This window comes from Taeniopygia guttata, chromosome 11 (assembly GCF_048771995.1).
Source record: "Taeniopygia guttata chromosome 11, bTaeGut7.mat, whole genome shotgun sequence".
Taxonomy (NCBI): Eukaryota; Metazoa; Chordata; class Aves; order Passeriformes; family Estrildidae; genus Taeniopygia; species Taeniopygia guttata.
In genome coordinates, this window is record NC_133036.1 from 19,885,381 (window position 1) to 19,909,290 (window position 23,910).

The window sequence follows — 23,910 nt, forward strand, 5'->3', positions numbered from 1 at the left end:
AGCCCCGGGCCAGGGACAATGGAACCGGGCTGCCACCTTGGCCTTGGCCCGTGCTGTGCTGCTGGACCGGCACCAGGGCCACCCTGAGCACAGGGAACCACCGGGCGCTGGGGATGGCACGGGCCGCTGGGGATGGCACGGGCCGCTGGAGGTCACCCAGGCCAAACCCGCTCAAGGCTGGAATTTCAGGATCCGAATGCCTCGGCGAACGCTTTAACATGAAATTGGCATGGCACAAGAAAATCTTTCCGAAGGATGGTTACTGGTCATTACATTTTTACTTTACCATGTACATTTACTCTAATGTACTTTTTTATACTTACTAAAGAAATAAGATTAAATAATGCACTTAAGCCCGTTTGTATTTTCTTTTTATTAGAGAAAGAAGACAACCATGAAAATAATTTTTCTAACAGTAAAAACAGAAGTAAGTTTAGAAAAACATGACAATTTTCACTGAAGCTTTAACTGGTGAAATTGCAATGCTCAAACTGCATTTGGAAAAGTACAAAACCTTATGGATGATACTTGCAGAAACATCAGTGCACAGGAAATTCAAAATTGAGCACGCAAAAATACAAATGCTTTAAAAGAGAGTGGGAAAACAGAATGGAGAATTCATTCTTTCACTAACATGTCATTCTTATTTGGCAGGAGCACTCCTTCCTCTTGCTTTATCAAGGCTAATCTTCTTGTAAAGAAGAACCACGTCGACAATGCAGAGAACAAGCAACATAAGACCCAACACCTATAAAAATTACCATAAAATTAGTTCCCCCAATCAGTCTCGAACTTTTACTGTAGTGACTCATCAGTAAACACATTTTCCTAACTTGGTTCTGGCCTTGAAAATGTATGTGATATGAAACAGCTGATAAATTAAATAACCCACATTTACATCCCATCAGCCTTTCAGAGAGCTGTCTACAGCCTGCTCTGTTTGATGTTTGTGTCAGGCCTTGGAGGTAGTGTGGTGCTCTCCCTGAAAGCTAAGCTAATGCTGCATTATGCCAGTCAATGCTTTTTGTCTTAAATGAAAGCCCTTCTGTCCCTTTAAGGGTTGCTTAATTAATGGGACTGGCCTTGAGAAAACTCAAAGGGAAAAGTATTCCTAGAAACAAGCCCAGCAGGAAAATGCTCTTTTCCTCTGAAGTTCTGAATGGGAAACATATTCCAAATTGAAGAAAATGTACTAAATTATTTAAAAAATAAGACAACCTCAGGCAAGGAACTAGAAAAATGTCTTTGCAGAGAAGCCACTGAGTTAACTCACTCAGCTCCTGCCCTTCAGCCCCATCCCACATGCACACTGGGGTTTTTTATGAAAGCACTGAATTATCTGATGAGGGGAGTTATTTTCAGGAGAGCTGTTGGGAGAGCACAGGTCAGGCAGTTTGTGCCTCAGGAGAGCAGGCTGGGGGTGATTCTGTCCCTCCCAGAACTGAAGATGTCACATGTTCCACCCAAACTTATGTTCCCAGCTACCTGCTCCCACCTTTAATTTCTGTGAACTTCACAACTGAGAATATAAATTCTATTCCAGCACAGTCACTCTATCAGAAAGTCTCCTTTTTGTTTGAAAGAGCTCTGTGGCAGGCTTTAGGTTTCTCTTGGTTGCTTGTCACATTTCAGCTTGTATTTCTAGAGACTTCCAAAATGGAGGGGTTTTCCTCCCCTCCTTATTGTTTTTTAAGGTTAAGTATATTAATTGCCATTTGAATTAAAAATACCAGATACTTACACTATTAAACTGATTTCATCTTAAGAACACGAAGTTCTTATAATCATAGTATGAACAAAACCCCTTTTTAACTGGCATAATTCCTCAGGTTGTGTAAGAAAAAACAATGTACATGCCAGGAGGGAGGTACCAGCATGTCTGATAAAAAGATTCAACTCTTTTTAGGACAGTTGGCATTTTTTTCTCAAGTAGTAACCATACTGGGTAGTCCTAAAAGTGCTAGGGATTCTCCCACCTAGGATTTCAAGCTATGGTAGCAAATGTAGGTTACTAAAAAAACTCTAGAAATTTTCAGTGTTTCAATATTTCTCTGCAGTAATTCCTAAGTCTTGTAACACCTTTAGATTACTAGTGATGTGAGGATTATTTTCTTTTAGTGAGATACTCTGAATGTATCTTGTTTGCTACTGCTGAGAGTGTTCTTCCAAGACAGTTGTTTGCATGGTCCTACCACAATGTGTACCAAGAGGTTCAAATCGCTGCACTCTAAGAACTGAAATTCATTAACAATGTTCCTACTTACTCCTCCAGCCAATGTCCCCTTGTTGGTCTTGATTGTTATTGCAAACAAGCACACAACGAGGAGGAACAACGCTGCAATCACCGAGTTGAAAATATCCTGAAACAGCCAGTGGAAGCAAAATATTTATTCTGAAATACAGGTCTGAAGGAGTGTGGAGAGCTCCCAGCAGAGAAGGGAGTTAAAAACGGCTCGACTGCCATGAAAACAGAGTTACAGCAATATCTGTGAGAGAACACTGACACCCAGTGGTTTGGTTACAAAAAGAGCGTTTATAGTAAAAGTTCCTTGTTTTACCTTTCTTCTGCTGTTTTTGCATCAAATTTTTGCAAAACTTGGCTACACCTGATAGACTGAAGCAGCAAATACACAAACAAAAGGGAGGTAAGAGGAGAACTTGTTAGTATTTGATTGAAAATATGCGACTAATTTGTGATGTGAAGATGTTACACAGCGAGACAAACAGTGCCTCTGCCGGGAGGAGCTGTTATCGGATCCAGCAGCCGTCCAGGAACTGATGGAACAGAACTCCCTTAGGAATAAACTGCCTCAACCTCCACAGAACACTGGGGCTTGCCTTACCTGTACAGAAACAATCACTGAGCCACGGACAACATGCCCTGGGACAGGTGATCCCTGCTGGTCACAGGCCAGCCACTGCTCCCAGCCAGCGGCCAGGGGACAGCATGACCCACAGCGAGGGGACAGGAGAACCTACAGCTAGGGGACATTGGGACAGTAGTATCCGCAGCAGGGGACAGAGGAACCCACAGCTAGGGGACACTGGGACAGTGGTATCCGCAGCAGGGGACAGAGGAACCCACAGCTAGGGGACATTGGGACAGTGGTATCCGCAGCAGGGGACAGAGGAACCCACAGCTAGGGGAGGGTCATTGGTACCCACGGGCAGGGCATGTGGGTACCCAGAGTCCATCAATACTCACGGCGGGGGACACGGGTACTCACAGCCATCAGTACTCACAGCCTGAGCACCCCGGCACTCGGAGCCCACGGTACTCACAGCCAGCGGCCAGAAGAGGCACCGCATCCACGCGTCGAGCCTCAGCAGGTAAATCAGCAGGAACAGGGCGGTGATCACCGTCTCCATGCCGGCCAGCGCCGTGTAGGCCCTGTGCGCGCCCGAGGCCACGAAGCAGAGGAGGGCGGCCAGCGCCAGCAGCTGCGGACAGGAGGGACGGGCTCAGCGCCGGCCCGGGCACTGCCCGCGGCCCCGCCGGCCCCGCCGTACCGTGCGGGCGATCTTCAGCGCGCCCCGCGCCGAGCGGGGAAAGGCCCGGTCCACTTCCAGCCGTGGCATGGCGGCCGAGCGGCCCGGGCGGTGCGCGGCGGGACCCCGGGACGATGCCGGGAGCCGGGGAGATGCCGGGGCTGATCCCACAGGTGATCCCGGGGCAGTCACCGGCGCTGAACCAGCCCCGCCTCAGAGCGCCGGGGCGGAGGAAGTGATGGCTCGGCGGCGGAAGGGCCGGGCCGTGCGGTGCGGTGCGGCGGCAGCGGGATGGGCGATGTGGCGGCGCGGCGCGGCCTGGGCGTGGGGCCGGCGGGGCGCGGGCACGGCAGTCCCGGGCACGGCAGTCCCGGGCCCCTCAGCGGGCGCGCCCCTCAGCGCCGCTGCCCGTGAGTGCGGGGCTGGGCCGGGCGGCCGCCCCGGGGCCCGGCGCCGCCTTCCCGCGGCCCTCGGGATGCGCTGGAGCGGCTCCGGGGCAGCAGGAGCGGGGTCAGGGTCTGGAGCGGCTCCGGGGCAGCAGGAGCGGGGTCAGGCTGGAGCGGCTCCGGGGCAGCGGGAGCGGGGTCAGACTGGAGCGGCTCCGGGGCAGCAGGAGCGGGGTCAGGCTGGAGCGGCTCCGGGGCAGCAGGAGCGGGGTCAGGCTGGAGCGGCTCTGGAGCAGCAGGAGCGGGGTCAGGCTGGAGCGGCTCTGGAGCAGCAGGAGCGGGGTCAGGCTGGAGCGGCTCCGGGGCAGCGGGAGCGGGGTCAGGCTGGAGCGGCTCCGGGGCAGCAGGAGCGGGGTCAGGGTCTGGAGCGGCTCTGGAGCAGCAGGAGCGGGGTCAGGCTGGAGCGGCTCTGGAGCAGCAGGAGCGGGGTCAGGCTGGAGCGGCTCTGGAGCAGCAGGAGCGGGGTCAGGCTGGAGCGGCTCCGGGGCAGCGGGAGCGGGGTCAGGCTGGAGCGGCTCTGGGGCAGCAGGAGCGGGGTCAGGCTGCAGCGGCTCCGGGGCAGCGGGAGCGGGATCAGGCTGGAGCTCTGACCGGCGTGACTGCCGAGCCCGTCCTGCCTTCCTGCCGTGCTTGGCTGGGTGAAGGGTGTTGTAAGCTCAGCTTGGCTCGGATAGGTTTTTTACTGCTGTTTTGAAGTGTAAGGTGCTTGTTTTGGAGCTGCTCTGTAATACTCACCCTTACCCCGCTGGGCCTGTGAGGCCAGTGGATGCTGCTCCAGCTGGTCTTTCCAAAATTCATTTTTCCCCTGTGCAGACCCACTGAGGAGCAGCAGATGTAGCAAAAATCTGGTGATAGTGTGAGCACTCACCCTCGGACTATTGACAGTGTCAGGGACAGTGGAGAACTGTAGCTAAATCTGTGTCAGTCGGTGCCACAATGTGTTTGTTACGTGACCCAATAATTACCTAAAACCTTGATGGCTGATAATTTAGACAATAGTCATATTAAGCCATGGGCAACCTAAAACTGGCCTGGAGAGTCTCACAGTAAGACTCGGTGTAACTAGGTTTTGAGACCGCTTTGATTTTAACTGTTGTTTATTTCCATTCTAGATAAACATCTGATAAAAAAAGATGCTGGAAAGAGAATTGTAAGTATTTGCATTTTGTTCAGAAAACAAAGTAAAAAGTGCAGCCTCTTTCATTGTAATTCCATTATAAATTGAGTGTGTGTGTATTGGCAGTCATAGGCCATAGATGTGTCACTGTGTAGTGATGCATCTGCCACTGGGTAATACTTTGTGCAAGGCTACGCTGGTCTAGTTCTGAAAATGTTTGTAAAATTGTGGGACATCTGTGCAAAAATTGTGAGGCCTTGTGTCGGGACAGGTGGCAGTTTGGGTTCAGTGTTGCATGTGTAGCATTGCCATTGCTTTATATAACCCCCCCTGGACTATACATTATTTTAAGACAGTTGAAAAAAAATTCTCTTTGTTTATTTTAGTTGTTTAGATTTCTGAAAATAAAAATGTGATCCCCCTTAAAGTTATCTATATAATGGATGCTGAATTATTACTTCAGCTGGCACTTATTTGAAGTCAGGAGTCAGGTCTCTGAGGTGGGTTGTGGAGAGTGAGGAGCAGCAGGTGACCCCTGGAGCCCCTGGGGTCCTGGGAAGGAGGCTGGAAGCAGGAGAGGGGCTGGCTGTGGGAGTAGCAGGGAGGGAAAAAGCGGTGGTCTGGGAGAGTCACAACGTCCAAACGATCCCCATGAAATAATCTCTTCCCAGCGTAGGGAGCTAGCGAGTTGGAATGGGCAGGGGGCATTTCTAACACACTGTCACTGCTCTGCCACAGTGTGGGTCTCAAAGTGACTCTGTTTTTCACCAGATCTGTATTGAGGGCAACATTGCCAGTGGAAAAACAACATGCCTGGATTATTTTGCACAAACTACCAGCATTGAGGTACTGGATGCACGTTTCTTTGTCCTTGTTTCCTTCACTGAGCAGCTGCTTGTCTTAGCTCCAACATGTCCTTGGGTGCGTGAGGAGGGAGCAGCAGGAGCTGAGCCAGGGGCTTGCTGGGGCACCACCCCAACTTTTTGAAGTCCAATTGCAGCAGAGAAATGTAGATCACATGTGGTATGTACTGGATACCAAAATACCAATAAAACCTGTGAATCAGTGTTTGTGCCTTTATAAAATAACAGAAACCCACAGAGCATGGGCATGTTTGGACTTGCCTGTTTGCCATTTCATGTCACTGAAATCTTAGATGGTCTGGTAAAAGCAAAGTAAATATTATGTAAAAATACCTATGCCATGTAACAGAGATCCCAGTGAACAGATGGGTTTTTTTAAAAAAGGAAACTGTTAGAACTGTTTCAGGAGATTTCTTAGACTCATCTGGTATTTGATTTTGTGTTGTTTAGAACCAGATTAGGGGAAGGGCAGGCTTGTTGCATTTTAAACAAAATCAAGGTCAAACCTCAGTGAGCAATTGTTCTTGTACAACAGGTATTAATGCTTTCCCCAACAGACCCGGCAACGCATTTGGCAGTAAGTTTTAGGAGTCCTCATAGAAATGCTGGATGTTATTTGGTAATTTAACAGGAATTGTCCTTATGAATTAATTAACTGTTAATCCAGAGGATAACAGAATTTAATTTGCATACAGTGCAGCATTTTTAAGTAGCTTCTTAAGTTCCCAGGCTGATGAGATTCTCTTAGGCCTGACTCTATAATATTGTTGCAGATTTAGACCCTATTTGAACCAGGCAGGTCTCTTGTGATTTTACCTGTTCAGGGTAGAAGCTTTTCTGATTAATTTTGTAAAAGATTTGAGTACATTTTGTTTGTTAGAACATAAAAATAAAATGAAAACTAACGTGGTAGCAGTCTGATCCTCTGCTGGCAAGTGTTACTTTCAGAGAAGTTAATTTGTGAGGGAATGGGCTTGTCATTGAAATGCTAAGTATCTGCTAAGCTGTTCTTTCCCTTACACAGCTGATTTTGACTAAAAAAAAATTCTCTCCAGGCTTATGAGTAATCTTATCGGTGTTTAAAAACACTGATAAGATATTGATATTGATATTGGATATTGACTTGTCTCTATTTTTAGCAGTGTTCATTATTACCTTTTGTGTTACAGAATTCAGTGCTGGTTTTTTGAGTGTGATGAGCTTACCAATACAAGTCCTGAATACTCTGATTTACTGCACAGTATTCCTTAAAAAAAGTTGTACACTTGTATGGTCACATTAAGTATGTTGAATCTAAGATGTGTTTAATTAACGTGGAGTAATTATTTTTAACCAGGTTTTGAAGGAACCGTTGGCCAAGTGGAGAAATGTTCGGGGTCATAATATCCTGGTAAGTGGCAGAAATTATTCCTGCAGTTACAGTGACTGTTCTTTTAGCAAGACGTGTTATGGCTTTTTATCAGTCAGCAGAACTACTACAAAAGGTGTGATCCAAATCTCACACAGCAAAAACTAAAGCTCCACGAAGCAAAAGAGTTTCTACTGTGATTAAGACATGCATGTAATAGAAACACTGCATATAAAATGTGGTTTTGGCAAGGATTGGGTGTCCGGTGGGGTGAGTTAAAGCAATTCCCAGGAAGGTAAGCCCTGAGTGTGGTAGTTGTTTCTAGATGTGCTTGTGCCTGTTTCAGAGAAGGGAAGGATGTCACTCAAGGTGAGGTGAGGGCTGGATCTGGTCAGTTAATGTTGCTGGACTGGAGTTCTGGGGCCCCCAGTATAAGAAGGACATGGAACTGTTGGAGCAAATCCAGGTGAGGCCTCAGAGGTGCTGAGGGGACTGCAGCACCTCCCCTGTGGAGCCAGGCTGGGAGAGCTGGGGCTGCTCAGCCTGGACAGGAGAAGTTGTGTGGAGAGCTCACAGCCCCTTCCAGGGGCTGCAGGGAGCCCAGAGAGGGACAATTCCTCAGGAACTGCAGTGCCAGGACACAGGGAATGGCTCCCAGTGCCAGAGGGCAGGGCTGGATGGGATATTGGGAATTGGGAATTGTTCCCTGGCAGGGTGGGCAGGCCCTGGCACAGGTGCCCAGAGCAGCTGTGGCTGCCCCTGGATCCCTGGCAGTGCCCAGGGCCAGGCTGGACACTGGGGCTGGAGCAGCCTGGGACAGTGGGAGGTGTCCTTGCCATGGCAGGGGTGGCACTGGATAAGCTTTAAGGTCCATTCCAGCTCTTTAAGACTGCATGAATCTGTGATCCTGTGGCTGCTGCAGGTAAGGAAAATTCATCCCAGTGAGGAGTTGAGGGCTTCCATTGTCTTTTGGGTGGCCAAGGCTTCTTGGAAGTGTTCCCCCCAGGATGTCCTGGGGCCCAGCTGCAGCTGCACACTGGCCTTGCTGGGGTGCTGGAAGTGGTCCCTGCTGTCAGCCCTGTGCTTGGGGCTCAGCCACTCTGCAGAAACCCCCTGTGGCTGAGCAGGGGTCTGTGCCAAGGCTCTGCAATCTGCAGTGTGGACACACCCCAAGCCATACTTGCCTTGACATCAGTTAAATACCATCAGTGTTAGCACAGGCCCTCAGTAAATTGTCCCCCCTAGGAGTTGCTGATGCCTTTCTGATTGTTCCTGAAGGGGTGGGGCACGTGTTGCAGGACACCACAGCAGCCTTGGAGCCCTGGGAAAGTCTGATCTTGGCAGGGAGCAAAGCAGAAGGTCAGACCTGTGGGCTGAAGCTTTGCTCTTGCTTAAAACTTGTCGCCTCAGCCAACAGACACTGAATGATGTTTTATTTTGCGTGAGATCCTTTTTCTGCTGTGCAGGATAGATTGTTGTTTGTAAGTTCTGTGTGTGTGGCCTTGCAGCAATCAGAAGGTGGAACAGCTACCTGAGAGCTGCTGTGAGGATGCTCTGGGAAGAATAGCTGCCTCTGTTAAAGGACACATTTTTCTGAGGCCCAGACCATGCTTAGAACCCTGTATGACTTCTGGGTGCACTGGGTGTACTGAGGGTCTGTCAGGGCACACAAATAGAGGAGTAGATGGGTTTTTTACCATTACTTGGTTATGACTGTTCCATGTGCAGAGTAACTAATTCCTGCTGACTTCAGCCAGCCTCCCACTCAGTGTCTGTAGGGACAGGGCTTAATTCTGCATCTCCATTGTGGAGTGCAAATGATCACTTCATTTTGGTCAAACCTGATGTTTTAGTGCACTTCTTAGAGCCATGCTGTTGTGGGGCTTCCTAAATACCCAACTTCCTGTTGTGCTGTTTGTCCATCTGTCCTGCTTCCATCTCTGACCCCAGGGCTTAATGTACCAGGATGCATCGAGGTGGGGGATCACTCTGCAGACCTATGTGCAGCTGACCATGCTGGAGCAGCACACCAGGCCCATGGTAAGGAAAGTTCTTTTAATTTTAAGAGTAATTAGATGTGGTTATGTGTGCTAAATCCTTTAAACCTTGTGTTCAAGAGTTAGGATGCTGTGTGCATTCGTTCTTTGTTCCTGCAGTGAGTAGGAGTTTCTGTGGTGCAGACATTGATATGCTCCGTGTGTGCTCTGGGGATAAAACCTCTGCCTCCTGCCTGCTCACAGCTTCCCCAAACTGATTGTGCTATTTGGGCACACCCTCCAAGGCTAGGCTTGCACAAATCTCTGACTCATTTTAGGTCAGTGACTTGTCTGTAATTTCATTATTTCAAATCTTTGGCAAACACCAAGTAATCTCGTGTTAAAATTCATAGTACTGCTTTATGCTGTCTAGTACAAATTTAACCATTGCTTCTTCTGTTTATGCAAAATACTTCCACTACCATTTTCTATTCCTTTTTCAGGTGGTTGACATACTTTTTTTTTCTCATAGTTTTTTTTAATATTAAATTTCACATCCTACCTTTTAATTAAGATTTCTCCATTATTTTCTCCTTCAAACACCTTTTGTTACATTCTATGCTGTCTTCCATTCCCTGATTACAAGACCTGGTCTTAGATGCCATGCTTATATTTTACTGATTGTTCTTATGTCCCGTTTTCTGAGTTTGTGTCGGGGCAGACTTTTGGCAGTGCCAAATACGAAAGTGACACATACAATCATTATGTTTTTGGAAGAGGTGTTTTTCCAAGGAAATAGAAATCCTGTTCTGTTGGAGAAGAAGTTCATTTAAGAATTCCTGATAATTTCCCTCTATTTCAATCTGAGCTGTTTTGTCCTTTGAGCCTTGCTGGAGCCATTTTTGCTTCGTTAATGTGCAGAAACCTGGGTGAGAAGTTGCTCTGCCAGGCCCAGGGTGTCAGGGGATTTCCAGCTCCAGCGTGAAGTGCTGGTGGAACATGTGCAGGACTGGCTGAGGCCAGGGCTCTGTCAGCTGCAGTTACTTCTTTTAAAAGTCCTGCTTCCTTTCTTGAGTGTGTGTGATGTCAGCCCTGTGCTGTGACCCAGCAGTGCGTGGGATGTGGCAGCACTTTGGGGAGCAATAATTCCCATTGTCCAGCAGATCCCAAATGGATTGCTGCTTTTTTGTACCCTGAGTTACTTTCCACTGCTCAGCTGAATGCTGAGCACTTGGCTTTGAACTGGTGTCTGAATAACTAAGATGGAGAGTTCTTGTTTGCTTTGTGGTTCCCACCCTCCCAATAAGTTTGTTTTTCACGAGATTTGAAAATGGTATTTCATATGTGCCATATGAGTGTGAAAAGAAACGAACATGAAAATGACAAGAGTGAAGTTTTTTGTTGCAGATTTCCCCCATAAGGATGATGGAGCGGTCGATTCACAGTGCAAAACATGTTTTTGTGGAAAACCTCTATCGAAGGTATGGGATATGGTTTTCTGCTTTACTTTCTTGGATTCATTATTTTAAATATATATCTAATCAAATGATAATTTCTTTGGTAATGTGCTGCCTTTAAGGGGCCTGTGAAATCTGCAGTTCTGCGTTGGTATGGGCTGTGCTGCCCACTTCCTGTAGGACTCTGGAAAACCTTTTTCAGCAGTGCTTCTGAGTATGTAGCACTCAGTATTATTTAGACACCACCTATTGAAGTTATCTGCTCTCCAGCTGAATACCCAAATCTTGCTTAAATCAAACACATGCTGGACAGGTAAAAAACCACAAAGATAGAATAAGACTGTAGGAGGGAGAGGACTGGGGCACTGTTATCCAGCCTGGTATCCAGGATTGCATTTCTTGCAAGCAGGGTCTCAAGTCCTGTGCTTTTGCTCAGAATCAGGATTGGCAGGATCAAAATAGCCTTGGTAGGCTGTGAGTAAAGAAAGAGCAATTACAACAGTGACACCTCAGTGCCCTAGGGATAACTCCCCTTCCCAAAGTAACTGAAACAGTGCAGGGATCAGGGTTTTGTTTGTTTGGAATACTGGCCTTCTGTCCAGGAGTGAATGTGACAGATGGGTTTTGCTGGGTTTTTCAGGGGCCTTGAGGGACAAATCCAGTTTGTGCCACAGGGTGTCATCCATGCTGCACGAGCACCTCTGCCACGGGAAAGCCTTTGGAAGTTATTATTCATCCCAGTCCTCACACAGTGCAAGCAGTCTGGAATATCCTCGGCATATCCTCTTGTTTAGTTACTGGCTTCTTTTGTCATTCTAGACAAACTGCTTTTTTTTCCCAAAGACTTAGTTGCCTGAGGCTAAATCTGTTTGTGCCAACACTGTGAGTTAATAATAACAATTTTAAGGACACCTAAGATGTTTTGTGGCTTCAGTAATTTTTAAATGTTGAAAAAAAAGCATTTGCTTTGTTTTGTTACAGCAAGCTAGAAGGCAACTGATAGTACCAACAGCAAGTCAAAAGAAAAAGAGAAAAGGACGTGTAAAAGGATTATAAATAAAGCAAGGAATAATTGAGGAATGTGTGAAAGTAGCTGTTTTGTGGCACATTAAAAAATGAGTCTGTCTGGCTGTGTTAGGTGAGTCTGAAGTGTGTGCACGTGGGTGTGCAGGGTGTGCTGTAGGTGAGCACTGCAGTTCACGTCCCTCTGAGTCCATCCCTGGATAGAAACTTGCTCTGCTCATGTTGGACTTAGGCAGTAAAAGCCTGACTTGGTAGCAGCCAAATGCCAGCAAACTTTGGAAATGTAAACACCTTTTTGTGCTTTTTATATGCCCTGTATCTTTATGGATCTTGAGCCAGAGTCCTCCCAGGATTACCCAGGGAAAGCAAAGATGTGCTGTCCATAGGGCAGGCCAGTGCAGACTTGACTTGGATGTGTTTGTCTTTTAGGGTAAGAACAGTGGAGCTTTTCTTATTTCCAGTTCCTTTCAGCCTTCCTGTTTCCTCCATCTGTCGTGGAGGAAAGTAGCTCAATCAGAGTTTGGCTGATGTAGATCCCTGCTACCCAGAATTGATGTGATTATCAAGAAGAGCAGCAGTGACCAGTGTTACCCCATTTTTTTTCAGTCCTATTTAAAATGGCCTAACGTTCAGCTAGGGGGCACAGGAGCCTCCCAACTCCATCTCCTTAACATTTTTACTATTGCAGAAGCGTTCAGGAAAGAATATGGGGTGTGTGTTACTGTCATCAGTTTTGAAGAGAGGATACTGTAAAATTAGTAATATTTGACAATCAGTAATATAGTAATAAGTGAAAATGGATACACTAATGAAAACATATTATGTGATTCCTAATATGTCCTCAGTTACTCCCTTTTACTTTAGTTCTCTGATACTTTATTGTTGCTGAGATAACTTTGGGACATTTGTTTCCAACATTCTGTGCTCTTGAGTTTAGAGTTAAGCATATGGAATATTTCACTACTCTTTTCACAAATATTTTTTACAGTGGGAATAAATTTATTGACACATTGACATTATATTTTTGCTGCCTTTTACTGTGGCTTCTGTAAAGAATTGTTGGTGCTGCTCAGTAAATCCAGCCCTTCTGGTGACATGCCCTGGGACAGATTTGAACTGATGCTGATACAGAGAACCTGAGCAGTAAATACCATTGAGTACTTAAAAAAAAAAAGGGAAAATATTTGGTCTTTCTATAAAATAAACAATGGTTTATGTAGCCTTCAATTTGCATGGGCATATGTTGGCCTTCTTTTCACAAATGTTGGAGTCAATGGGGAGCAAAATGAGAGTTTGGAGTTGATCTCTCTTTGCACGCTGCTCAGTGAGTGATGCCTCTTGTGTTTGTTTGTTCAGTGGAAAAATGCCAGAGGTGGATTATGCTGTCCTAAGTGAGTGGTTTGACTGGATCCAGAACAACACTGATGTTTCAGTTGATTTGATAGGTAACATCTTGATGTGTCTGGAGGGCTGTGTTTGTGGGTGGGTTTCCTTTCTGGGAGAAAAAAAAATTCTTGTTTCTTGGCTCATAAATAATCACATTATTCAGTATAAAAGTGACCACCATCAGACAGCTTGGGTTTGTGGGTGGTTCATGGGTTGGGTAGTGCCAAAGGGGAGGTCCAGTGGTGGTACCCAAGCCAGGATCCTTCCCTTCTATAGTTTGTGAAGTGAGTTTCTTATTTGCTTTTAAAGCTGATCCTTGAACATAACTATTGACATTTTTATTCCTGCAGTTTATTTGCAGACATCTCCTAAAGTTTGTTATGAGAGGCTAAAGACACGGTGCAGGGAAGAGGAAAAAGTCATTCCTCTGGTAAGGAGTTCCTCTGATATATGTGCTTACAAGGAGCCTTGAAAACAGAACAATTCCAGTCTAAATACTGAAATTGTATCCTGAGTATATTGCCAGAATGTGGTGCAGCTGTTTCCACTGCAAACTAAACCCTCAATACTGAATTTTGACTTTTAAAAAATGATCTGTCATGCACACTGACTCTCCCAGGTGTTCTGCTGTAGTAATCAGGGCACTGTAGCTGACTTCAGGTGCAGCATTCATCAACTGGTAATCTTCTCTGGGATGTAAATGTCAATTGCCTTTGTACCAGGCCATGGCACAGAAGCACCCAGGTGAAGCACAGGGCTTGCAGTGCTGAGGTTTCCATGGGCACTTTGGTGTCTGCTCCACCAGGATGTTTGTACATGGAAAGGGTCTCTGCTGTGGCTGAAAGGGAGCAGCTCCTTGTAAACTGTGAGCTTGGGAATCTGCTTTAAAACAAACGGTGGTGATGGAACAGGGATTTCCCCTCATGCCACAAGGCTTCTAAAGAAGCCTGACCAGACATGAATGCAGCTCTGGGTGGGTGGCTCAGGAGAAGCAATTGGCAGTTGAAGATCTGTGCAAAGAGCTAAATTTTGGGCCATGTGAAATTTTGAGACTAAATCCTCCTGTGATGGATTTGAAGAGCCCTTGTGTTATTTTGCAGCTCTGCTGAAGAGGAGGGGAGCAGTTATGATTGAGCAATGTGAAGTGGTCTCCATGAAGAAAAAAGCCAGTTCATGACAGGCAGAAGAGCTTTTAGATGAAATTGAGTTACAAGAAAGTGAACTGGGAATTCTAGGGAAATGTACTGACAGAGAAAGTGCCTCCCATACTTATTCTTTGCAGCCTTGCCCTTTTTGTCCTTACTTTGTTGTATTTTTCTCCGTAAAATCTTGAACCACATTTTACCTGTGGGAGATAATCGTGGTTGCTTGATCTTAAAAGGAGCTGAGAGACCTGTTCTTCTGTAAGCTGTGTCTTTGAGGTCTTCCTGGAGTTAAAACTTTGTACTGGGAATTAATTTTTCTCAAAAACCTTCTTATGCTTTTTATATTTTGTTAGTGGAAGATATGTGTTGCAGGCTTTTATATGTGTCTCTTAACTACTGCCCAAATGGATAAATATTGCAATGTGTGTGTCATCCCTTGGCATTTGTGTTATTCTAGTGCCTTTTTTCTAGGAATATTTAGAAGCTATTCATGAGCTCTATGAAGAGTGGCTCATTAAACGTGCACTGTTTGAAGTTTCCTGCCCAGTACTTGTGAGTATTATTTTTATTATAACCAGTCAGGCACGTGGGGGATTGTGCTTTCCAAATAATAGGAGCATTGTTTAGTGGTTAAAGTAAATAAATCTGCTTTTCTGATAACCTTTGGAGAAGGACAACCTCTGACAAACATGGTGGCTGTTGCTGTATAGCACAAAAGTGGGGTCTGCCATCTCTGCAGTGGAATTTGAGGGGCTGTTCACTGGGATTGCTTGCAGGATCACCTGTGGAGCTTTTCAGGGAATGCCAAATTCTCAGCAGAAAGCAGCTTGGGCAGATCCCTAGGAGTGTCCCAGTTTGGCTGCGCTGGTAGTCCTGTTTTGCTCCAAAGAAACCAAGTTTTATAGTGTCAGTTATTGCCAGTGTTCATCTTCTCTCCAAGGTTATTGGAGCTGACCATGACATGCAGAAAATGGTAGAGAAATATGAAGAAAACCGGGACCAAATACTGAACCCAGCTAACAGACAACGCTGTTTATAGAAGCCTGTGACTGTTGTATCAGAAATCATCTGCTGAAGTCTGAGTTAGTATTTTAAATATTTAAATATAATGGATATTGTTTTTGCACTATGCTTTGTAGAACACTGTGGACTTACAGCTCTGAAATGATCAGATACCAATCAGGAACAGAATGTGAACCAATTCCCTTTGTGTTTTTAGGTCTTCATGAAATGGTGTTTTCCATCAGCTTTACTGTGTCAGTTCTATTTAACTAAAATATGGCTGTTTCCCTCATTTCCCACTTCACTGCTGCTTCCTAGAAGTGACTTTACTTTCTTATTTTTTTTTTCCCCAAAGACGACCCTGTTTTTGTAATTTGAAATAAACAGTTTATTACAACATCCCTCTGAGGGGGGGTACCTCAGGTTTCTCTTAATGACCCCCTTGGGGTGAATTGGGGTGAAACACCACCAAAGGGCCCGTGTGTGTACAGGGAGGTTTGTTTATGACAGAGCTGCCAGCCTGGCCCGGGGCCCAGCAGAGCATCCTCGGTGTGAGCACAGGGCACAGATGGGGTCACCACGGGATCAGCCCCACCAGTCTGGGTTAGGAGGGGCAGGTCCTGCCTGGCCCACATCATCTTCCCCAGCTCCTGGTGGGTGAGGGAAAGGCTGTGGATGTGTCTCCCTGGAATTCAGCAGAGCCTTTGAGGTCCTCTCCCGTGGCATCTCCTGGAGAAGCTGCAGCCCCAGCTTGGCTGGGATGGGACTGCCTGATGGCTGGGCCCAGGGCAGCGGGAATGGATCCCCTGGGATCCATGCTGGGAACAGCCCTGTTTAACCTTTCCTGGTGGTCTGGAGGAGGGAGGGCACTGAGCTGCCCCTCAGCTCATTGGGGTAGGAGTGGAAGGCTGTGCCGAGGGCCCTGGCCAGGCTGGGTGGGGGGTCACAGGGGCAGGGCCAGGCCCTGCACTGCAGCTCCGGGCTGGGTCACAGCGCTGCCCTACAGCCGCACCCAAAGGCCTCCAGGGTAATTCTGGGACTTTCAAACAATTGAATTGCAGCTGAAAGGAGGGGTGCAATTCTTTGTGTTCTTTTCTATTCAGGTACAAAATACCACCAAGTATGGAAGGTGAGGGTAAGAGTAGGTAGTGGAGAGATCTCACAGCAATGAGGACAGATTGTTGGAATTTTGATGTCCACGGTCAGATCAATGTTCAGTCTTGATCCCTTGGGGTGGTACCCACCAAACAAAAGGTTCAGAGGCTTGCAGATATTCCATTTAGCATGGGAGCAGCTGTATCCCTCCCCAGGGAAACGATTCCTCCTGTCAGCTCCACCACTGAGGGCCATGCAGGGCCCTTGGGTGGAGCCTCCCTGGCAGGAGTCAGGGGCATTCTGAGGCCGGGTGGGCTCTCAGTGCCCACTCATGCTCCTGTGCTGTGTGGGCACCGTGGACCTGAGCAGGAATCTGGCTCCAGGAAGGTGCTGCCCTACCCTCTGCTCCTTGTTCCCCTTTCCAGGCACATCCTGAGTGGCCACCAGGTGCCTGAGGCATCGACTCCTTCCTGCCCAGGCTTTACACATTTCATGCCAGAGGTGGGATGGTCATTATTTTATTATTGGAGGCAGCAAATGAAGTGCATCAAGTTAAAGTAGCTTTGTTAAGCAGATCTTACCAGTTTGAAATGGTGTTTTGCTCTAATCCTGCCCACATTAATGCAACTTCATTAAATTCAGGAAGTTCTTTCTCTCTATGGGACATCACAATGTAGCTTAGTTCTGAAAGAACTGTGCACTGGTAATCCCACTGAATTCGGTGCAAAAAAATTTTAAAAAACCCACAGTTTTTGTAAGTGACTGCAGAAATGCCATGAGGTTTTTTTCAGCTAGCTTTTTATAGAGAGCTTATTTTAGTTCATGAAAACCCCAGTCCTATTCCGACTGAGCAGAAATAGTGAAAATACAGGGTGCACGGGACTGTGTTTGTTATTATTTTCAAATGTTTCTAAAAACACCCTAGATTTAATTGATTTCTTAACTGGTTTGCATTCTTTGATTTTACCTCTTTTTATAAAGAAAAACACTGGTGTTTTTTTGGGTTTATGTCACAATCAATTTATTATGACCTGAAAGTACTTTGAGAGTAGAGAAAACCAGTGGGGTTTCATTCCTGGACTTGTCAAAAGAAGTGCAGAGTTGCCCTTCACTTGTGCCTTACCCTCTGGGTGTTGCCTTCAGGGGAATCCTTTCACTGCAGCACTCAGACTGCTCTCCCATGGATTTTCTGAGTAATTTTAGGGGAATGATCCCAGAAGTACAGAATTTGTTTTTCCCCTGATGGTTTTGGTTGGTTTAGCAGGAACAGGCAAAGCTTCATTAGCACTTTGATCACTTTATACAGACATCTGTCAGGCACTTAGTGCAGGACAGAAACAGTTCTGTGGCTTGTCAACAATATCTGATGGTGGTGCTTTTGAAGGGTTGTGGTTTGCCTAAAACCCATTGCACTGAAAGAACTCTCAGTCAGGAACTGCAACTTATTCTGATATTCCAGTTATTCTGATCAGCTGTTTGTTTTCTAAATCACTGCAATTTAAGAATAGAAAGTGCACAGAGAGAGCATTTCCTAGTGAAGTACTAAGCTAGTATTAAAACTTGTGATTGCAGAAATGCCATTCTGCCACCCTCTTGTAAATCTTTAGAATTCCAGCTTAAAAGTAAGATTTTGTGTGCTAAGTAATTATCTTGCTTACTGCAACTTCTTTGTAGGGGGATACCAGATATTCTTGAGACTTTCAAAACTTTTTCTTCTCTAAGAGTCCAAAAGAACCATTTATTTGGAAATGGTTCTGTATGTTTGTAGCTCAATCATCTGTAGTTTGTTCTTAATTCTAATTTCACTATGGACATACATTTTGCACAGCACAAAAAATGTCAGAGAATCTTATTACAGGATGCTGCTGATACTGGTCAGGACACGGCCCTGTGAAGGCTTTTTGTTCCTAACACCCATTTCGCACAAGCCCACCCAGAGCTGAAGGCAGTCCTGTCCCTTGCTGTTATCTTGGGCAAATTCTGTTTCTCTTACACTGCTGGAATCAGGGGATGACAGAATTTCAACCATTAGGTCTTCAAAAAGCAAATCTATATTTTAGTTCCTGAGGTTTTTCTAGTCTAATCCATGTGTGCTCCTCCGATTTTTTTCTGGGATGAAAGTCAATTATAAACAATTCATACAAAATTAGTTTCAGCTAATATGTTTTAACTCTATATGAAAGGCATTTTTTAGCATTTAGAACTAAGCTCCATATTAACCACTGTAAAGAAAATTAACTCTACCCCAGTCCAAACCAGCACATATTTCAGTGCTACTGAAAAAGCTACTTGAAGCAGTATTAAAGTGTCTTTCTAGGTAACAAGTGTATCATAAGAGTCCCAGAATTTTTAGGGTTGGAAGGGGCCTGTGGAGGTCACCCAGTCCAAGCTCTGCCCAGGCAGGGTCACCTGGAGCAGGTGACACAGGAGTGTGTCCAGGTAAGTTTGGAAAGTCCCAGAGAGGGAGACTCCACAGCTCCCTGGGCAACTGCTCCAGGGCTCTGCCCCCTCCAGGCAAACGAGTTCTCCCTCATGTTGGGATGAAATCTTTTGTGTTTTAGTTTAGGAAAACTGCTCCTTGTCCTGCTGCTGGGCACCACCCTCTGACACCCTCTGCAGGTGCTTGTATAAAGAAGCACTGGAGACTGTGCCTAAGCACAGCAGCAGTGTGCTTTCCTAAATGAATTCAGAGCTGTGTGTCACAGGCTCTCAGTGCTGGGACCCCAGCTTCCAGCTGATCCAACACTCCTGAGCTTTCCACACAGCACTCCCACCTGCAGGATATCCCTGCCTCTGCTGCTCACTGGGATCCTTTTCTGAGCAGATTTTTTTCTCCTGCCATTAAAATGGTGAAGAATGAGACTTTTTTCCTCTTCATTTTATGAGATTAACTGGCCTGCAGAAAAATTCTGTGCAGAATTAACTGTCAGGAGCAGGGGCAAGGGAAATGGCAGCTGCAGCTGGACCTCTCTCTGCTGGTGGCCCTGAACAGTTACAGTGCTCAAAGGCTTCTCATGGAAATTGTGGTGGTGGCCACAAAATACTTTGGTAACAAATGGTTATATATTGATTAGATATAAAACCTATAACACAGGTTAATGCCTCTACAAAACCAAATGTTCACATATCTCTTTCCCTCTTTAAAGCTAAAGGAATGTTATCAAACTTTCTAAACCTGTTTTCAGCTGAAGTCAGGAGGAAGATTAGCTCAGACACAGCTTGACAGGAATGCAGAGTTAACAAAAGTACAGTCCAGTATGGCATTTCTTCCAGTTTAGAAGAATTTACCTTGTACTGGAAGAGTATTCCAGGAATAGGTCTGTGAAGGTAAAAAAGAGAAGTAGGATGCCCAGCTGAAGAAACCTGTCTGGCATTAAGAACAGCCAGAAGGAATCTGACTGATTAATTAAATGGATATAAATTTATAGAAGTTTGCCTACCCTTTAAAAAGGTGACCATTCAGGTTTCCTTGTGAGAGGAACCATTAGGAATTTGTGTAGCTCCTGCTATTTACTGTCCCAAAGCAGTGATGTGGTTTGGGGTTTAGAACTGCTGTGACAGAGCCAATCATCTCCCTGACAACAGGATCAAGGCCACAGGTGAGAGGACAGTCCCCCCCAGGTCATGACACTCCAGACTCAGGGGTGGTGGCACAGCCCTGCCTGGTCGGTTCTGTCAATGATGACATAAGGCTCCTGGCTGTCAGTCTCTTGGGAATTGCAGTGCTCCAGCTTCCCTTCCCTGCCTCCAGCAGAGTCCCCTGCAGGCTGCCCCAGGCTGCTCCTGCCCCCGTGTGAGGGCGGCACATCGATGCTTTTGGGGGGGATGTAAGTGAGGTTGGGGGGCTCTCTGACATGCCTGAAGCACTCAGGAGCTGGGTGTCCCTTAGCAGGATCCATGAACAGTCTCTTGCTGTCAGAACCAGCTGTGGAATCCTCTGTGTGCCCAGCAGTACAGCACAGACCTGAAGGTGGCTCAGGGTGTGACGCTGCTCTCTTGTGCACCTCGGCATCAGTCAGGTATGTATGTTTTATTTGGGAGTGATTAAATTCGTTAATGTGCCTGTCACTTCTTCCTGCATAGGCCACTGCCTCAGGCTGGCCACTTTCCTCTACTGGATACATAAGTTCTTCCTGAGCATCCTTGATTTGTAGTTCTGTGAAGGTTAAAGACATCTCACAATTGTCCTCTTCCCTGGGGATGCAGCAGTTTTGGGCAGAGGAAAAGTCGTTGTAGGGCAGAGACTTCAGCTCAGTGGGTTCATCACCAGGGGCTGAGTCTATGCAATTTATGGCATCATTAATTTCTGCTTCAATTGATCCTGCTGGGACTCCTGGAGCTTCAAACTCCAAGGTGGTTTTGCTGTCACAGGAGCTGTCAGCAAACATGGCAAAGGCTGGGGGGCCGCTGGCTCCCGGGGACAGAGGCACAGGCCCCAGGGCTCGTGCAGCCCCTGCCAAGGCCCACTCCTCACTCGGCCTGGCTCTTGGCTCCTTCCCCAAAGCCTTTGGAGAGGGACTCTCGCTGAAGATTGGTGTTTGTGCTATGACAATGTCGCTGTATTTGATCAGGAAGTCCTCGCTGTCTGAGCCCTTGCCCGGGAGAGGCGCCTGGAGGCTGCTGGGGGATGCAGCAGCTGCTGACTGAGCCACGTCCCCTTTGATCCTTGCACTCCCAGCAGCTTCAAAGGATGCAGCACAGGTAGCTGAATGCTCCTGCTGGGGGACAAGGCTCCCTTCATTTCCCAGACTTTCAGTGTCTCCTCTCTGGGGTGTCTGATGTTCCTCGTCCTCCTCTCCTCCATGCTGATGTGTCTGTGTGCCCTGCTGCAGGCTCATCTCCAAACTGCCACGTGTTTCTTCATCTGTCATCTCGAGGATGGCTTCACACTCGATTCTTGCCAGGAATATCTCAAATGCAGTCTGCTTTGTCTCCTCATTGTTTCTCTTTTTGACAAGAGAAAACTCTGTTGCTGTAGTTGCAACATAACCTATTTTCTCCAGGAGTTCTTTCACAATGTCCTCCGGCAGCACTGGCTGGATGTAGTAGACAAAATTCCCAGTGAAGGTCTGGAACATAACACAACAGGGAAAAGCTGGTGAACACTGGGGGAAAGGGTACAGGGAAGTGTGAAACAGCTGATTTCCTAAAGATCAAAAATACTTCAAAACTTGCTTACAGCTTTAAAACAGCCATGTTCTACAAGCCTGAGTTTTGAACTGCAGTGAGTGAGGCTCTTCTAACAGCACTGTTCTGGCAGCCTCTCGAGCATTGTGGCTTTGCTACAGCACATCAGTTCCAGTGAAGCTGTGCCAGTTCAAACCCGCTGGGGTCTTGGCTGAGAGTACCAGTATTCAAAAAAAAGGAAGAGAGTAAGGAAGTAATTTTAGTCAAACTAGAGAAATAAACCTTTTGTATTCTACTGAACCTAAGCTTTTGAAGCAAACACAGATTATAGAATGAATCACTGAGGTCTTTTCTTGAAGAAAAAGACATGATGCACTCACTGTGAATCCCATTTCTGAACTGGGGACAAGTCTGTAATATTTTCTTTTTCCATGGTTCAAGCTCCTGCGGTGAACTTTACTACCCTGGAATTAAACTGCCATTTTTTAAAAGCAGCTTTCTGAGGAGAGACTATTCTAATAGAATTATTGTCCAAACACCTCTCTTTGTGCTGCTGCTGTGCAGAACTTAAAAACTGTTCAATGTTTGCATGGTTTTAGAGCAACCCCAGGCACGAGGCCTAGTTTGTAACATGGAAGTGGTTTTTGGTTTTGTCTGAAACCCTGTGATAGGAGAGACTATTCTGAGCTGGGCATGACCAACTCCTCGCAAGTCACAACAGAGCAGAGGTGAGAACCCAAAGTCAGGATTTCCAGGAGTGGGGTACCTTGTTTTCAGGCTGCCCAGCTTGGGCCAGACCAAGGCTGATCCCTGAGCATCGGTGTCACAAGCAGGAGGCTCAGGAGAACAAAATTAACCCCCAGAATGGCCACAGTATAATTCTCAAAGAAATCTGTTAACAGCGTCCTGCACTCCTCACCTTCTGTTCCTTCTGGAGGTGGGGCAGCTGCAGGCACTGCAGGAACACCAGAGCAGGTGAGAGGCAGGACATGGGACATACTATTCCATGTATTCAGTAGCTTTTAATCAAATCTGTACATGCACAAGGTACTGTTGTTCTCCAACTTGTTCTCCAATTATTTCAGGCCTGCAGCAGGCTGTCTTACACTTTGGGTTGCCCACAGTGGTCTTCAAAGTTTAATTTTAATGCAGCCTAGGATTCTTGTGTTAGGAAAAGCTGAAACCATTAAGTGTAGACCTATCTTATGCTTTGCCCTGTTTTAGGGAGATGAGTGAGAAGAACAGGAATTTACAGCTGTTTGAAAATCCACGGGTGAGGCCTAAGTGCAGGAAGAATCAAAGAATCACCAGCACTTGTTGTCAAAGCAAGGGCAATAAGTCTGCGTTTGGGTATTTGGGGAGTCTGTTTAAATTTGGGATGAGTGAAGACGGCTGTGTCTCTGGGCAATGAGATGTGCTCAGTGTGCTGGGGAAGCGGGGTAACCGTGGCCACCCCGCTGCAAACCCAGCAGAATTTCCTCTTTGCAAGGGGCTGTCCGTGCCGCTCCAGCAGCTACAGGCTCTGAGCTGGGATCAGGGACCAGCCGGGATCAGCTCCCCGGCCTTTGGCCACGGCTGAAAACATCTGTGCTCACAGACAGGTTCTGCTCACAGCTTTCAGCGATGGAAGCAAAGCCTTTCCGAGTAGCTGTTACCTTCCCTGCCGTCTGTCCCAACCCCCGGAGCTGCTCAGCACTGAGGGCCTCAGCAAGGACAGGGCCTGTGAAGGCCAATGAACACCTCAGAGCAGCCCTGCACCGGGCCGGGCACCCTGCCCCGAGCCGGATGTGCCCTGCCCCGAGCTCCAAGTGCCCTGCCCCGCTCCCAATCCCGGGCTGGATGTGCCCTGGCCCCGCTCCGTGCCCTGGCCCCGCTCCCTGTCCCGGGCTGGATGTGCCCTGCCCCGCTCCCTATCCCGGGCTCGATGTGCCCTGGCCCCGCTCCGTGCCCTGGCCCCGCTCCCTATCCCGGGCTCGATGTGCCCTGGCCCCGCTCCGTGCCCCGGCCCCGCTCCGTGCCCCGGCCCCGCTCCCAGCTCTCGGCTCCGCTGCCGAGCCCGGCCCGGGGAAGCAGCGCTGTAGCCGGGGCGGCGGTGCCGTACCTTGAGGGAGCGGATCTCCCGGCGCCAGGGGCACAGCAGGAGGTTGACGCAGAGCAGCTCCAGCAGCTCCAGCGCCTTGAGCAGGTCGCGCAGGGCGCGGCCGCCCCGCGCCCGCCGGCAGCGCTCGGCCACGGCGCGCACGTCCAGGGCCCCGCGGCGCCCCGCGCCCAGCAGCCGCCGCGCCCGGGCCTTGAGCGCGGGGTCGGCGCAGGCCGCCAGCTGCCCCTGCGCCGCCAGCCGCGACTCGTACTCCCGCCTCAGCGCCCGCTCCGCCATGGCCCCGGCCCGCCGCCCCGCCCCGCGCCGCCATTGGCCCGCGCCGCCGCGCGCCCGCC

General features: G+C 47.6%; 3 protein-coding genes and 1 long non-coding RNA gene across 12 annotated transcripts; 2 read left to right on the forward strand and 2 right to left on the reverse strand.

Annotated features, from left to right (window-relative positions):
* Nucleotides 1-354: 354 nt before the first annotated feature.
* On the reverse strand, nucleotides 355-3,646 carry CKLF (chemokine like factor). Its single transcript, XM_002190959.7, has 4 exons — nucleotides 3,511-3,646; nucleotides 3,283-3,441; nucleotides 2,265-2,360; nucleotides 355-748 (listed from the first exon to the last, which is right to left on the reverse strand). The coding sequence occupies exons 1-4, from the start codon at nucleotides 3,577-3,579 to the stop codon at nucleotides 644-646; spliced, it is 429 nt and encodes a 142-aa protein (XP_002190995.3). The 5' UTR covers nucleotides 3,580-3,646; the 3' UTR covers nucleotides 355-643.
* TK2 (thymidine kinase 2) lies at nucleotides 3,072-15,669 on the forward strand. 8 transcript variants are annotated; one of them, XM_072934194.1, is made up of 10 exons: nucleotides 3,072-3,330; nucleotides 5,048-5,085; nucleotides 5,824-5,898; nucleotides 7,252-7,305; nucleotides 9,214-9,303; nucleotides 10,647-10,720; nucleotides 13,076-13,164; nucleotides 13,456-13,535; nucleotides 14,722-14,802; nucleotides 15,191-15,669. In XM_072934194.1, exons 5-10 carry the CDS (start codon nucleotides 9,220-9,222, stop codon nucleotides 15,287-15,289), a joined length of 507 nt encoding a protein of 168 aa, XP_072790295.1. In that variant the 5' UTR covers nucleotides 3,072-3,330; nucleotides 5,048-5,085; nucleotides 5,824-5,898; nucleotides 7,252-7,305; nucleotides 9,214-9,219; the 3' UTR covers nucleotides 15,290-15,669.
* Nucleotides 15,670-17,341: 1,672 nt separating this feature from the next.
* LOC115496802 (uncharacterized) lies at nucleotides 17,342-23,865 on the reverse strand. The gene is made up of 2 exons (XM_030282331.4): nucleotides 23,576-23,865; nucleotides 17,342-21,416 (listed from the first exon to the last, which is right to left on the reverse strand). Exons 1-2 carry the CDS (start codon nucleotides 23,849-23,851, stop codon nucleotides 19,986-19,988), a joined length of 1,707 nt encoding a protein of 568 aa, XP_030138191.4. The 5' UTR covers nucleotides 23,852-23,865; the 3' UTR covers nucleotides 17,342-19,985.
* LOC140684869 (uncharacterized) lies at nucleotides 20,237-21,968 on the forward strand. 2 transcript variants are annotated; one of them, XR_012057774.1, is made up of 3 exons: nucleotides 20,237-20,366; nucleotides 20,919-21,048; nucleotides 21,180-21,968. It is a non-coding gene; the product is annotated as an uncharacterized lncRNA (long non-coding RNA). The 2 variants fall into 2 exon arrangements; XR_012057773.1 differs by having other exon boundaries at nucleotides 20,919-21,968.
* Nucleotides 23,866-23,910: the final 45 nt, after the last annotated feature.